This window comes from Oratosquilla oratoria, chromosome 1 (genome assembly GCF_046742065.1).
Source record: "Oratosquilla oratoria isolate Oo_2021 chromosome 1, ASM4674206v1, whole genome shotgun sequence".
Lineage (NCBI taxonomy): Eukaryota > Metazoa > Arthropoda > Malacostraca > Stomatopoda > Squillidae > Oratosquilla > Oratosquilla oratoria.
In genome coordinates, this window is record NC_134777.1 from 8,325,712 (window position 1) to 8,338,402 (window position 12,691).

At 39.3% G+C, this 12,691-nt stretch overlaps 1 protein-coding gene across 1 annotated transcript in view; it reads right to left on the reverse strand.

Annotated features, from left to right (window-relative positions):
- LOC143032022 (uncharacterized) overlaps positions 1–12,691 on the reverse strand; it is a 78,189-nt gene that overhangs the window by 4,611 nt on the left and 60,887 nt on the right. Inside the window, exons 3-5 of the mRNA XM_076196495.1 lie at positions 5,147–5,374; positions 2,576–2,737; positions 1,225–1,386 (exon numbers count right to left, since the gene is read on the reverse strand). Of these exons, the coding sequence (XP_076052610.1) occupies positions 1,225–1,386; positions 2,576–2,737; positions 5,147–5,374 (552 nt within the window). The remainder of the gene's footprint in view (positions 1–1,224; positions 1,387–2,575; positions 2,738–5,146; positions 5,375–12,691) is intronic.

A 12,691-nucleotide genomic window follows, 5' to 3' on the forward strand; every position in this document is an offset into this window, starting at 1 on the left:
GCCATAAGGACGAAAGCACTGGGGTATTGTCGGCAATTATCACCCTTGGCTGCACCATCAGCACACCATGCCTTACCATCTTCTGGTCCTGTTTTTTCTTCCTCACCTCTTCAACCTCAAACGCAGCCTCTTGTTCCTACCAACCCTTGATACGCCTTCTTAAGTCAAACAACATTTAAAGAATTAACCGACGTATTTATATGAATAAGATTTGATTGACTTTAGGCACATAGGCAGAGACAGAGACAGGCAGACAGAAAGACAGACAGGCAGGCAGACAGACATACAGACATACAGACAGACAGGCAGACAGACATACATACAGACAGACAGGCAGGCAGGCAGAGACAGACAGACAGACAGTCAGAGACAGAAAGACAGAGGTAGAAAGACAGAGACAGAAAGACAGAGACAGAAAGACAGAGACAGAAAGACAGAGACAGAAAGACAGAGACAGAAAGCCAGAGACAGAAAGACAGAGACAGACAGACAGACAAACAGACAGAAAGACACACAGAGGTGAGAGTATTCACACTCTCAGTTAACCCCTTTCCGTAATTGCTCTTGTACTATTGGACTGTTTCGTCCATCTTCGTGGAAATCCCTTGGGTAAGTAAGGGGGTTAAGTGGAAACATATGAATAATTTTTGGCATTCGCTCGAGGATTCACCCCCCCCCCCGCCCACTCCCACTCCCACTCCCATCCGTCTCCGTCACCCAGTTGAATAAAATTTTAAATGGATGCTAATTGTGAATGAGTCAAGAAAAGAAATAAAGAAAGGAAAAGAGAAAGAAAGAAAGAAAGAAAGAAAAAAGAAAGAAAAAGAGAAAGAGAGGAAGAAAGAAAGAAAGAGAGAAAGAAGGAAAGAAAGAAAGAAAGAAAAAAGAAAGAAAAAGAGAAAGAGAGGAAGAAAGAAAGAAAGAGAGAAAGAAGGAAAGAAAGAAAGAAAGAAAAAAGAAAGAAAAAGAGAAAGAGAGGAAGAAAGAAAGAAAGAGAGAAAGAAGGAAAGAAAGAAAGAAAGAAAATAAGAAAGGGTGAAAGAAAGAAAAAAAAGAGAAAAAGAGAAAGAGAGGAAGAAAGAAAGAAAGAGAGAAAGAAGGAAAGAAAGAAAATAAGAAAGGGTGAAAGAAAGAAAAAAAGAAAATAAGAAAGGGTGAAAGAAAGAAAGAAAAAGAGAGGAAAAAAAAAAAAAAGGAAGAGTGAAAGAAAGAAAGAGCACTTACGTTTTGGGTGATGTCAGCCAGGTTGTGCATTTCTCCACGTTGGTCTTGATAAGACTTTTCGATGAGGCTGAGCATTCCAGAGACATCCTCGCTGACGCCAGAAGAGGGGGAAGAACACCTCGACTTCGACGAAGCTTCCGCAGCCGCCATCGCCACGTTGATCTGCGAAGTTCGGAAGAACGTTAGTGAGGGAGCCAGGATACTATAGTGCAAATCTTCAGGATAACTCCTTGGATACAATGATGCGTCTTATAGATTTTTTTTTTTTTTTTTTTTTTTTTTTTTGGGTGGGTGGGGAGGTGATGGTGCCAGGTCTGGAATCATGATAAGGTGGCCGTCCACGTAGATCCCGTTTGCCCCCAAGTCCACCGTTCAACTAAATAGGATCGACTGGAATTAGCTGGGTAAAGGAAATATAAAATACGACACTATATCGAAGGCGTGACATTATCAGCTCAAGTGAAATAGAGAGAAATGACAACAACAAAATTCTAAATGCTTTGCAATAGAAGATGTATTTATTCATTTTAGAATTGTCTGACATTAATTGGGTAAAGGAAATATAAAATTCGACACTATATCGAAGGCATTACATTTAGCTGAAGTGAAATGGAAATAAATGACAACAACAAAATTCTAAATGCTTTGGAATAGATGTATTTGTGTTAATCACTTTATGAGCGACATAATTTTGGAATTGTCTGAAATTAATTGGATAAAGAAACTATAAGATACGACATTATGTCGAAGGCATTACATGACTGGCCCAAGGGAAACGGAAATAAACGATAAGAAAAAATATTCAAAATGCCTAACAATAGAAAATGTCTCTGAATTGTTCTCGGTAAGATTTGTACCCTCTCTCTAATATGCAAACCGAAGACCTTAAACAATTTCACTATGTTCTACTTAATTTGCATTATTTCTAGAGTAGTTACAGCTGTCAGTTCCAACCGCCACGATGTTTCCATAACTAAAAAAAATCCTTCAACTTCAGCTGGATTATCTCACTCGGCTGAAAGAAATCCTATGGAAGGTGTTCAGTTTTCTTTTTAGTTCGTTCAAAACACTGTGGTTATCACTCAGATCTGTCCCGACTCTACATCATCAACCTCACGTTAAAGCATCGTTTTCACTACATCTACGCCTCATTGGCACTAGATTTTTACAACTAATGACACGTAGTGTGACGAAAACGTCGCCATTAGGGTAATACTCATTATTGGAAGATTCTCTAGGACGTAGCACCCGGCTGAGACTTTCTCACGTTCTCACTTTCTCACTTTCTCACTTTCTCACTTTCTCACTTTCTCACTTTCTCACACGGAGTTCCTCGTTCTTAGCTCCCTACCTGATCCTTCAGCTGATCGTTGGTACGTCGAAGAATATTGGTGATCTCTCTGATGTTGTTGTCGCCTTCGGAGTCGTAAGTATTCCATGCACTCCAGAGCCTTTCGTGACGCTCGTTCAGCCGTTCCATGTGCTTCTGGAGTGTCTCGCCCACTATCCGGACCTGTGCTCGCCGGATCAGATGGAGGATGGGGGGAAAAAGAGAAAGATGTCTTTAATAGGGGGTCTTGTAAGATAAAAGAAGTTAGGTGGTTATCACTGTTATCATCGTCATCGGCATCGTCATCACCGTCATGATTATGATCATGATCATGATGATGATCATCATGATCATGATCATCATGATCATGATCATGATGATGATGATGATGATGATGATGATGATGATGATGATGATGATGATGATGATGATGATGATGATCATCATCATCATCATCATCATCATCATCAATATCATCATCATCATTATCATCGTTATCGTTATCGTCATCGTCATCGTCATCATAATCGTCATCATCATCATCATCGTCATCGTCATCATCATCATTATCGTTATTAATATCAGTATTATCATTATTATCATTATCATTATCATTATTGTTATCATTGTTATTATTGTTATTATTATTATTATCATTATTATCATTATCATCACTATTATTAGAATTATCATTATTATCTAATTGACTTCTCGTAGGAGGAAAACACAGAGTACATGATTCCTGGTTCCCACTCTCTGTGATCTCTTTAGTCGCTTTTTACGTCACCCCTTCCTGATCTCGTCTTCCAGTGGGATCAGGAAGTAGAGTCATAGAAATGATATAGAACAGATTCAAGGGAACGGCATGTAGGAGAGATAGCAGTAGTACAAAAGTATTATAATTTTTTTATGAATAGAACTTTTAAACTCGAACATAAATGATTGAGTTTTGTCCGTAGGGCACACCCAAAACAGTCTTCAGTGTAACAAGTGTATTTTACTATGTAGCTACTACCCAAGAATCATAACCCAAGTATCTGAATTACTAAATGTGCTTGGATATGGTACAGATGAGAGCAAAAGGGAAGAGATTGGCGGTTTGTCCGTGAAAAGAAAGGTGGATGTGTTAGCGTTGAATGAGACTAAATTCAAAGGAAGGTGCGAGTTTGTGTTTGGGAGTGTAACGGGGAGGCTGTCAGGGGTGAAGTGCGGTTGAGGGAGGGAAGGCTTGGCATTGCTGTTAAGTAATGAGTTGGGGCATTGCATGGTGGAGTGGAGAGAGATGTATTCGAGGATAATGTAGGGCTCTTTAGGCAAACGTAAATTTGGGATGGGAGACGTGGGTTTTTGTGAGTGCATATGGTCCTGGTAGCGACAAGAGTGAAGAGGAGATGGAGTTATCTGGATTAAGATAAATGAGTATATAAAGAGTTTTTGGAGGATTGTAAATATAAGGTTGTTGGGAGAGCTTAATGATAGAATAGAAAATAAGCCGACAGATGGAGTAATAGGGATATTTAGGGTGTCTTGTAAGAACTTTTATGGAAAGATGTTAGAGATGTCTTTAGAAGGTAAGTTGAAGAAGCATAAGTATACATGACAGAGGGTGGTGAAGGGGAGGATATGGTTAAGAGGGTATTAGTGGATTCTGTAGCGGTACCCAGGGGGAGGATTGTAAGAGTTCAGAACATTAAGGCTTTCAGGTGAGAGAGCAAGGGACTGTCAGAGCATCGTCTGGTAGAATGGAAATTGAGAAGAGGAGGAAAAGGGAGAGAGGTATAGCAGTGCTGAGAGTAAGCAAGTTAAATGAAAAGGATGTAAAGAAAGTATACCAGGAACTTTGGGAGGTGGTGATGGATGCGTGTGTGTGGGGGGGAGGGCAAAAATAGAAGAATAGGTTTGTTTCAAGTAGGAACTGATAAAGTGCGCAAAGATGGTATGTTGGACGAGGAGGATGGGAGGGAAGAGGAGAGACAGCGAATGGTGTCATTTGTATCAATAGTTATTTACCCATTCACGAAAGAGGGGAGTGTCTGTTGAGGAGGGACGGGAGAGGACAAAGGGTGGGGGTGAGTGGAGGGAGGTTGTGTGTGGATGGTGCTGTGGTGCGTGGGTGTGGGGGTGTGGGTGGCCTGTATGCATACGAAAAAATTGGCGTAGCCCAAAGGGATTTCTCCCCGTCTTCTCCTTTTCTGCATGAGGGGATGGAGAGGGGGGGGGTCGCCGAATTTATGAAGCGGCCTCGCTGTGGTTGTGCTGTGTCTTGCGACACTGCTTCTGACCCAGGGCAGTGGACAGGACGCAAGGATGACCCGTCATCCAGGAGGTGCCAAGATAAGAGGGAGGGAGGAGGGTGGAGGGGAGTGGAATATGTAGGGAATGGACTGGGTGGGAGTGGTTTCTATGCCTTTTTCTTTTTGGCTACCCTCCGTGTAAGGGGGAAAAAGCCGTTGGTATGTGTATGTATGTATGTACTTGTAATTCAGTGTTTATAATTTCAGTTACATATCTACTTGTGTGTAACAAAGAGTGGGCTGGAAAAAAAGAAAGAAAAAAAACGAAAAAGTAACAGAATCCCGAGATATATCTTACCTCGTTGTTCATGTTCGTCAATTCAATCTTGAGATTTTCGTCGATGGTATTGACCTTTCGGATAACCTTCTTGAGGTCTTTGTCTTCGCCATCGTCATCTGGGCGTGGTGGAAGACCTGGGGGTTGTGGAGGGAAGAGGGCGAAGTCGGAACTCTGGACTGACTTGGGGACAAGACGGTCCAACCCTGCGGAGATCTTGGCTAGTTGAAGGCGCTGCCGTTCATCCACCTGTACAGGAAGAACGAGCATGTAAAGAATGACCAAAAAGATACATGGACTCGGAAATTTGCCTTACGAAGAGAGGCCTAGGAACCTAAACTTACACTCTCTGGAAAGACGCAGAGTGCGGGGTGATCTGATAGAAGTGTTCAAGTGGATCAAAGGCTATAACAAGAGTGATGCAAACAAGGTCATTATAATAAAACAACAGGGCAGGACTCGCAGTAATGGGTATAAACTGGACAAATTTAGATTTAAGAAGGAAATAGGCAAGAATTGGTTTACTAATAGGGTGGTCGATGAATGGAATAAACTTAGTAACCATGTAGTAAGCGCTGAAACTATCAGTTGTTTTAAAAAAACGATTAGACAACTTTATGGATGGGGACGACAGGTGGTGATGGATACGGAGCTGCCTAGTGTAGGCCTTATGGTCTCTTGCAGTCTCCTTTATTCTTATGTTCTTATGTTTATGTTATGTTCTTTGGGTAGTGGTGGGTCACATGATACGAGGAGTGATCGTATAAAAATCAGGGTGCAATCATGTATTTTTCAGGTGTTTTGAGAAGGAGAGAGTAAATACAGACCAGTCGTGCTCTAATGAATTAATTGTCCATCGGTTATAGGATAGTGAGGTAGCTTGTGCCAGGAACACTACGCCAGCATCTCGGCAAGTTCGAATTAACTTACGTCTGTGGTGTGAAAAGGACGGCATAAATATTGAGGTGAACAAAGCCTCGGGATTAAGTGAATTTTTATATCGTATCGAATGATTACTGTTAGTCATGATTAGAGATGCAGCTAAAAAAAAAAAAAACGTGCTTTTTTTTCTTTTTTTTTTTGCAAAAGAAAAAAAACCTAGAAAAAAAAACATGGATAATTTCGTTTTTTTTAATATATTTTGATTCAGGGATGGAATGGGTGGGAATTATTTTATGCCTTTTCCTTTTTGGCTACCTCCTTTGTAAGGGGGAAAAGCCTTGGTATATGTATGTGTGTTTTAAAATAACTCAGCAAGGAAAATAACCATATTACAATAATTTTTCTGTTAGAATATCAAATAAATTAGTATACCCCTCACTTAAGGTTTTCTATGGTGTTAGGGCATTTCCATTTTCTGTGATTTCATGTTTTGATGAGTTTTATTCATTTTACAATGCACAATTGCCCCACTTAGTTTTGGCACAGTTTTAAAAATGTTTCGGACAAGAATAGCAACTCGCCCAGTATTCTTTTTTTATTGCATTTTCGTGTCTGTTCATTTATATGCTTTGTTTTTCTTTTCTTTTTTCTTTGCCTACCTTAAACAATGTGACGAATAACGAAATACTCAAAATGGTGTAGCAGGCGACACATTTTCTTGACTTACTAATGACATCTATCACTCTTATTTGACAAGTAATGCAATTAATATACGTTGCAGAGGAGAGAGAGAGAGAGAACGCAGGAATCCATTTACGTAGTGGTCAATGGTAGACTAACAACCAGCTTCAAGCTGTGAGTGGTGTTGAGTGCAGTGACAAATTAACCAAAACTAAATTGTATACTTATAAGTTATGTTATAACCCTATTATTAGATAAATTATTTTATTTATTTATTCAGCAGAGGGCTTGTGATCCAATTATGTTATGTTAATTATGATGCCAAAAAAAAATATTTTTTTTTTAATCGCTGTTTTTATATATAAAATAACTTGTTTTTTGTGATTTTTTTTTAATCTCAACCAAATTTGTTCAGATATTAAATATTTAGTATATAAAAACAGGTGCAAGTATGTTATTCATCCCTCCACATATGTGCATCTATCTTATTCAAAGAGGCATTAGACAGAGTATAAAAATAAACAAGTAATTGGCCATATAAAGTCGGTGTCAGATGCTGCAAGCCTGCAACAAGTGTAGATACTGTATATGGGCCAGTATGGCTATTGGCTGGCTACCTTACAAAATTTACCTTTTATCTTAGCATACTCTTCAAAGATTAAACACTCCAATTTCCCATAGTGACCCTGGACGTTGCCTAAACACAGATCCGTCACTTGGACAGTGGAAAAGGGGTTAACATAGTAATGAGGGGAAACTGTTGTACTCCCCGCCACCCATCAAGGCTCAGAGCTTACTTTCTACCTGAGTTTTTGCTCGCTATCCCTTAACTTTAGCCTACAATCCTACATAACATAATTGGATCACAATAAAAAAAACTCATAAAAAACAAGTTTTTTTTATAAAAAAAAACCGCGATTAACAAAAAACTTTTTTTTTTTTGCATCTATAGTCATGATTCACATATCATTAACTTCAACCTCTAGAATTCGGAAATCCCAATATTCAGAAGAGAATTCTTTCCAGATTTAGATTTCCAATAGAGAGAACTACTTGCAATGTCAGACAAAGGGTAGAGCCATCTAGTGTGTTTGCCACGAACTAAGAAACCTCCAAAATTCTGAAATCCCAATACTCAAAAGAAAATTCTCTCCCGATTTAGATTTCCAACAGAGAGAACTACTTGCAATATCACACTAAGGGTAGAGCCATCTAGTGAGTTTGCCACGAACTACGCATGCATTCTTCTAACCTCCGATAGCACGTAACAATTTATATATATATATTTATATTTATATATCTTTTCTATGTTACGCACTAATGTGCGGTCGTCTGGATGCAGATTTCCGAGTAGGATACTGAAGTCCATGGTGTTTTCCTCTAGACGTCTTTCGGCTCTAATTAGCCATCTTCAGGAGGTGTTGTCTGGTTGAATTGTTGACAGAGAATGACGCGGTTTGATCGTGTGGCGGTATATATCGGCGGAGAGCGGAGTGCCCAAACGTCCGCCCGCCAATCAGCGCGCGGGGTGCATCCTCTGTCTTCTCGTTGGTAATGACGTTTCAGGTTGCTGTTGTATATTAATAGCGGGTTTTTGATTGTAAATTAGCACCGCTTCTGTCATCTTTAGTCTTCTGGTGTCATTATTTCTTTCAATGATGGCGGTGGTGCCTTCCATATGGTGTCTCTTAAGTGTTAGTCCATGCTCGTACAAGTAGTGTCTTCTTATGGCGCCGTCCTGCAGATGTGCTGAAATTCTCTTAGACAGTGTTGTAGTGGTGACGCCAATGTACCGAGAATTTAGGCGACTGCAGTCACCACTCGAGCAAGTATGTTGGTACACGACGTTCACCTCCTGTATTTCACTTGTCTTAGGGAGGCAGCTATTCTTGACAACTAACTTGGATGTCCTTCTTGTTTTGTAGTAGATGACGAGGTCGATTTTTGAAGAAGGGTCGGTGGGTGTGACATTCTTATAAATTATATTTTTGATGGCTTTCTCGTCATCCTTGTAGGCTGAAGACATAGTAGCACTGTAAAAGAGTTTTATGTTTTGTGTAACTGTCTGTTGTTCTTGTTGGTGCATAAAGGTGTTCAGTCGATGCCGGATAACACTATCTATTTCTTGGATGGGGTAATTGTTGTTGCTGAGAAGCTGGGTTATTCTCTTGAGCTCTGCGTTGGTGGCGGTCCATGTTGAGCAGTGGGTGAGGGCTCTTTTGACGAAGGCGTTGATGACGCTGCGTCGATACCGCTCAGGACACTCGCTTGCACCGTTAAGGCAAAATCCGAGATTGGTGGATTTGGTATAAACTTCCGTAGAAAAGGAAGCGGCTTCACGACGGACCAAAATGTCGAGGAAAGGGAGCTTGCTGTGTTGTTCTATCTCGTGGGTGAAGTTGAGACAGGAATTTGTTTTGAACTTGGAAACACAGCTTCACCCACGAGATAGAACAACACAGCAAGCTCCCTTTCCTCGACATTTTGGTCCGTCGTGAAGCCGCTTCCTTTTCTACGGAAGTTTATACCAAATCCACCAATCTCGGATTTTGCCTTAACGGTGCAAGCGAGTGTCCTGAGCGGTATCGACGCAGCGTCATCAACGCCTTCGTCAAAAGAGCCCTCACCCACTGCTCAACATGGACCGCCACCAACGCAGAGCTCAAGAGAATAACCCAGCTTCTCAGCAACAACAATTACCCCATCCAAGAAATAGATAGTGTTATCCGGCATCGACTGAACACCTTTATGCACCAACAAGAACAACAGACAGTTACACAAAACATAAAACTCTTTTACAGTGCTACTATGTCTTCAGCCTACAAGGATGACGAGAAAGCCATCAAAAATATAATTTATAAGAATGTCACACCCACCGACCCTTCTTCAAAAATCGACCTCGTCATCTACTACAAAACAAGAAGGACATCCAAGTTAGTTGTCAAGAATAGCTGCCTCCCTAAGACAAGTGAAATACAGGAGGTGAACGTCGTGTACCAACATACTTGCTCGAGTGGTGACTGCAGTCGCCTAAATTCTCGGTACATTGGCGTCACCACTACAACACTGTCTAAGAGAATTTCAGCACATCTGCAGGACGGCGCCATAAGAAGACACTACTTGTACGAGCATGGACTAACACTTAAGAGACACCATATGGAAGGCACCACCGCCATCATTGAAAGAAATAATGACACCAGAAGACTAAAGATGACAGAAGCGGTGCTAATTTACAATCAAAAACCCGCTATTAATATACAACAGCAACCTGAAACGTCATTACCAACGAGAAGACAGAGGATGCACCCCGCGCGCTGATTGGCGGGCGGACGTTTGGGCACTCCGCTCTCCGCCGATATATACCGCCACACGATCAAACCGCGTCATTCTCTGTCAACAATTCAACCAGACAACACCTCCTGAAGATGGCTAATTAGAGCCGAAAGACGTCTAGAGGAAAACACCATGGACTTCAGTATCCTACTCGGAAATCTGCATCCAGACGACCGCACATTAGTGCGTAACATAGAAAAGATATTCTATAAACAGAATAATGCTATCTCAGCTGTTGACTTTAACAACGCATGCATTATTAACGGCCTACTTCCAAAATATATATATATATATATATATATATATATATATATATATATATACGTGTATATATATATATATATATATATATGAGGTGGATATCAGTATGTCTGTCACTTTCAACAAGGAAGTTCGTAACATCACCAAAGACGAGGAAGTTTTGAAACTTAATGTGGTTAATCCCAAGTTGCCTTATTTTCATGGCCTTCCAAAATTGCATAAAAGTGATGTCCCCCTCGGAGCTATCATCTCCAACCGGGGATCTTGTACCAGCACATATATATATATATATATATATATATATATATATATATATATATATATATATATACATATATATATAATATATATATACATATATAATATATATATATATGTATATATATATATATATTTCATATATATATATGTATATATATACTTATATATGTATATATAGAATATATATATATATATATATACTGTATATATATATATATTTGTATATATATACATGTATATATACATATATATATATATACATATATATGCACATATTTATATATATATATATTATATATATATATATGTATATATATATATTTATTTTATATATATATGTATATATATATATATATATATATATATATATGTATGTATATATGGCTATGTAGAAGACAAGCCCAGGTAAAGGAGTGACCGTAGTCTGTCGTACATATCTTAAGCATTTCTTCTAATGTGTTTCTTGGAATAGGGGATGATGTAAGATTACCGTGATCATAGACATAATTAAGAATTATCTCAATTGTTCTGACCATTGGGGCGTTAGTAATCAGACTTCATATATGAAGATCTGCGAAATTTGGAGGAGCGAGGACAAATATCTATCAATACTGTTAAGACATTCTGACAGGTTGACGTAAGTGGCGTAGGAAACACAGTAGTCTTAGTCTGAGTTTATTCCTGACTAGTTTCGCAGATATGCTTTTTCCTTTGAAAAAGCATACCTGTGAAACTAGTCAGGAATAAACTCAGACTAAGACTCCTGTGTTTCCTACTCCACTTACGTCATATATACATATACATATATATATATATATATATATATATATATATATGTATATATTTGTATGTATATATATACATATATATATATATATACATATATATGTATATATATATGATTATATATATATACACATATAGATATACATATTTATATATATATATATATATGCATACATACATACATATATAAAAATTAGATTTACCAGGCGTCTTAGTCATTCATTTTTTCGTGTTTTCATTTGAAGAAGCTAACATATCTATCCAGGTGTACTAGCAATTCCTGCCTCTAATCAGACCTCACGAACCGTCAACCCTACCATCAACAAACCAATGAGTATCTATATACATATCTACGTGGCTCGTCTGCGGAGACACGCAAGTATTGATGAGGGGCAGGGCTTGCTGTACACACGCACACAACCGTCGGAAGTGTGCGTGCGACGTAGATCGAAGTTGGTGACTGGGACCTGAGTGAGTGGTCAGACAGGCGCTCCGTTGGTATGCAGCACGACCAAATAGTTCTTCGTCTTACTCCCGGCCGAGGCACGTGATAGTGTCTATTACGCTACCAATCGAAGTGCCGCAAAGATCGAGTGTGTCTTAAAGGACACGTAGTTTAGCCATCGTGTGTTTATAACGTAGTGAACAATGTATTAAATGTTCGGTGAGGTGGCGTATCGGCGGAGTGAATAAACGTAGCGTCATAAAGCTGACAAATAAGAAGGCTCTTTCAGGTAAGCACTAGCAGTGCGGTGAGGAACGTGGTTCCGACTTCCTTTCGATATCCTCATAAACACAAGCATAGCGTAGGTTACTCTTTACAAGTGTGTTTATATCGGAATATATGCGAACTTGTATACATGTGCCTAAAAGAGAGATCATGTCATTATCAATTATCATACTTTCCCCAATTTTTCTTTTATACTTCCAGCTTCCTAACTACTTCACTTCTTTGTCTCGATATCTTAGTTTCCCATAATAAAAACACCTGTTTGTTCCCAAGGGTTGATAAGAAAAACACTGTGAGAAATATTCCCTGCATTTAGCTTTCTGAGACATGTCCAGGTGATATGTCGATGTACGAGTATCATGAATTATACTATCTCTTACAACGTATCCGATTTGTGCACTTAAGACGATAGTTGATGTGTTGATAAGCTAGATCTAAAATCTTGGAACGTCCTTCGAGACGAGTTGTGTTCAGTGTCTCGACGGTCTACTTCCTGGCTTCGTCAAGTAAAGGTTTGAGAGCATAATTACATTTTAAGTACAGGCAAGGACGGCCGTAACCTCAGTCTGTTCCATACACGCACACTTTCTCTCTCTCTCTCTCTCCCTCTCTCTCTCTCTCTCTCTCTCTCT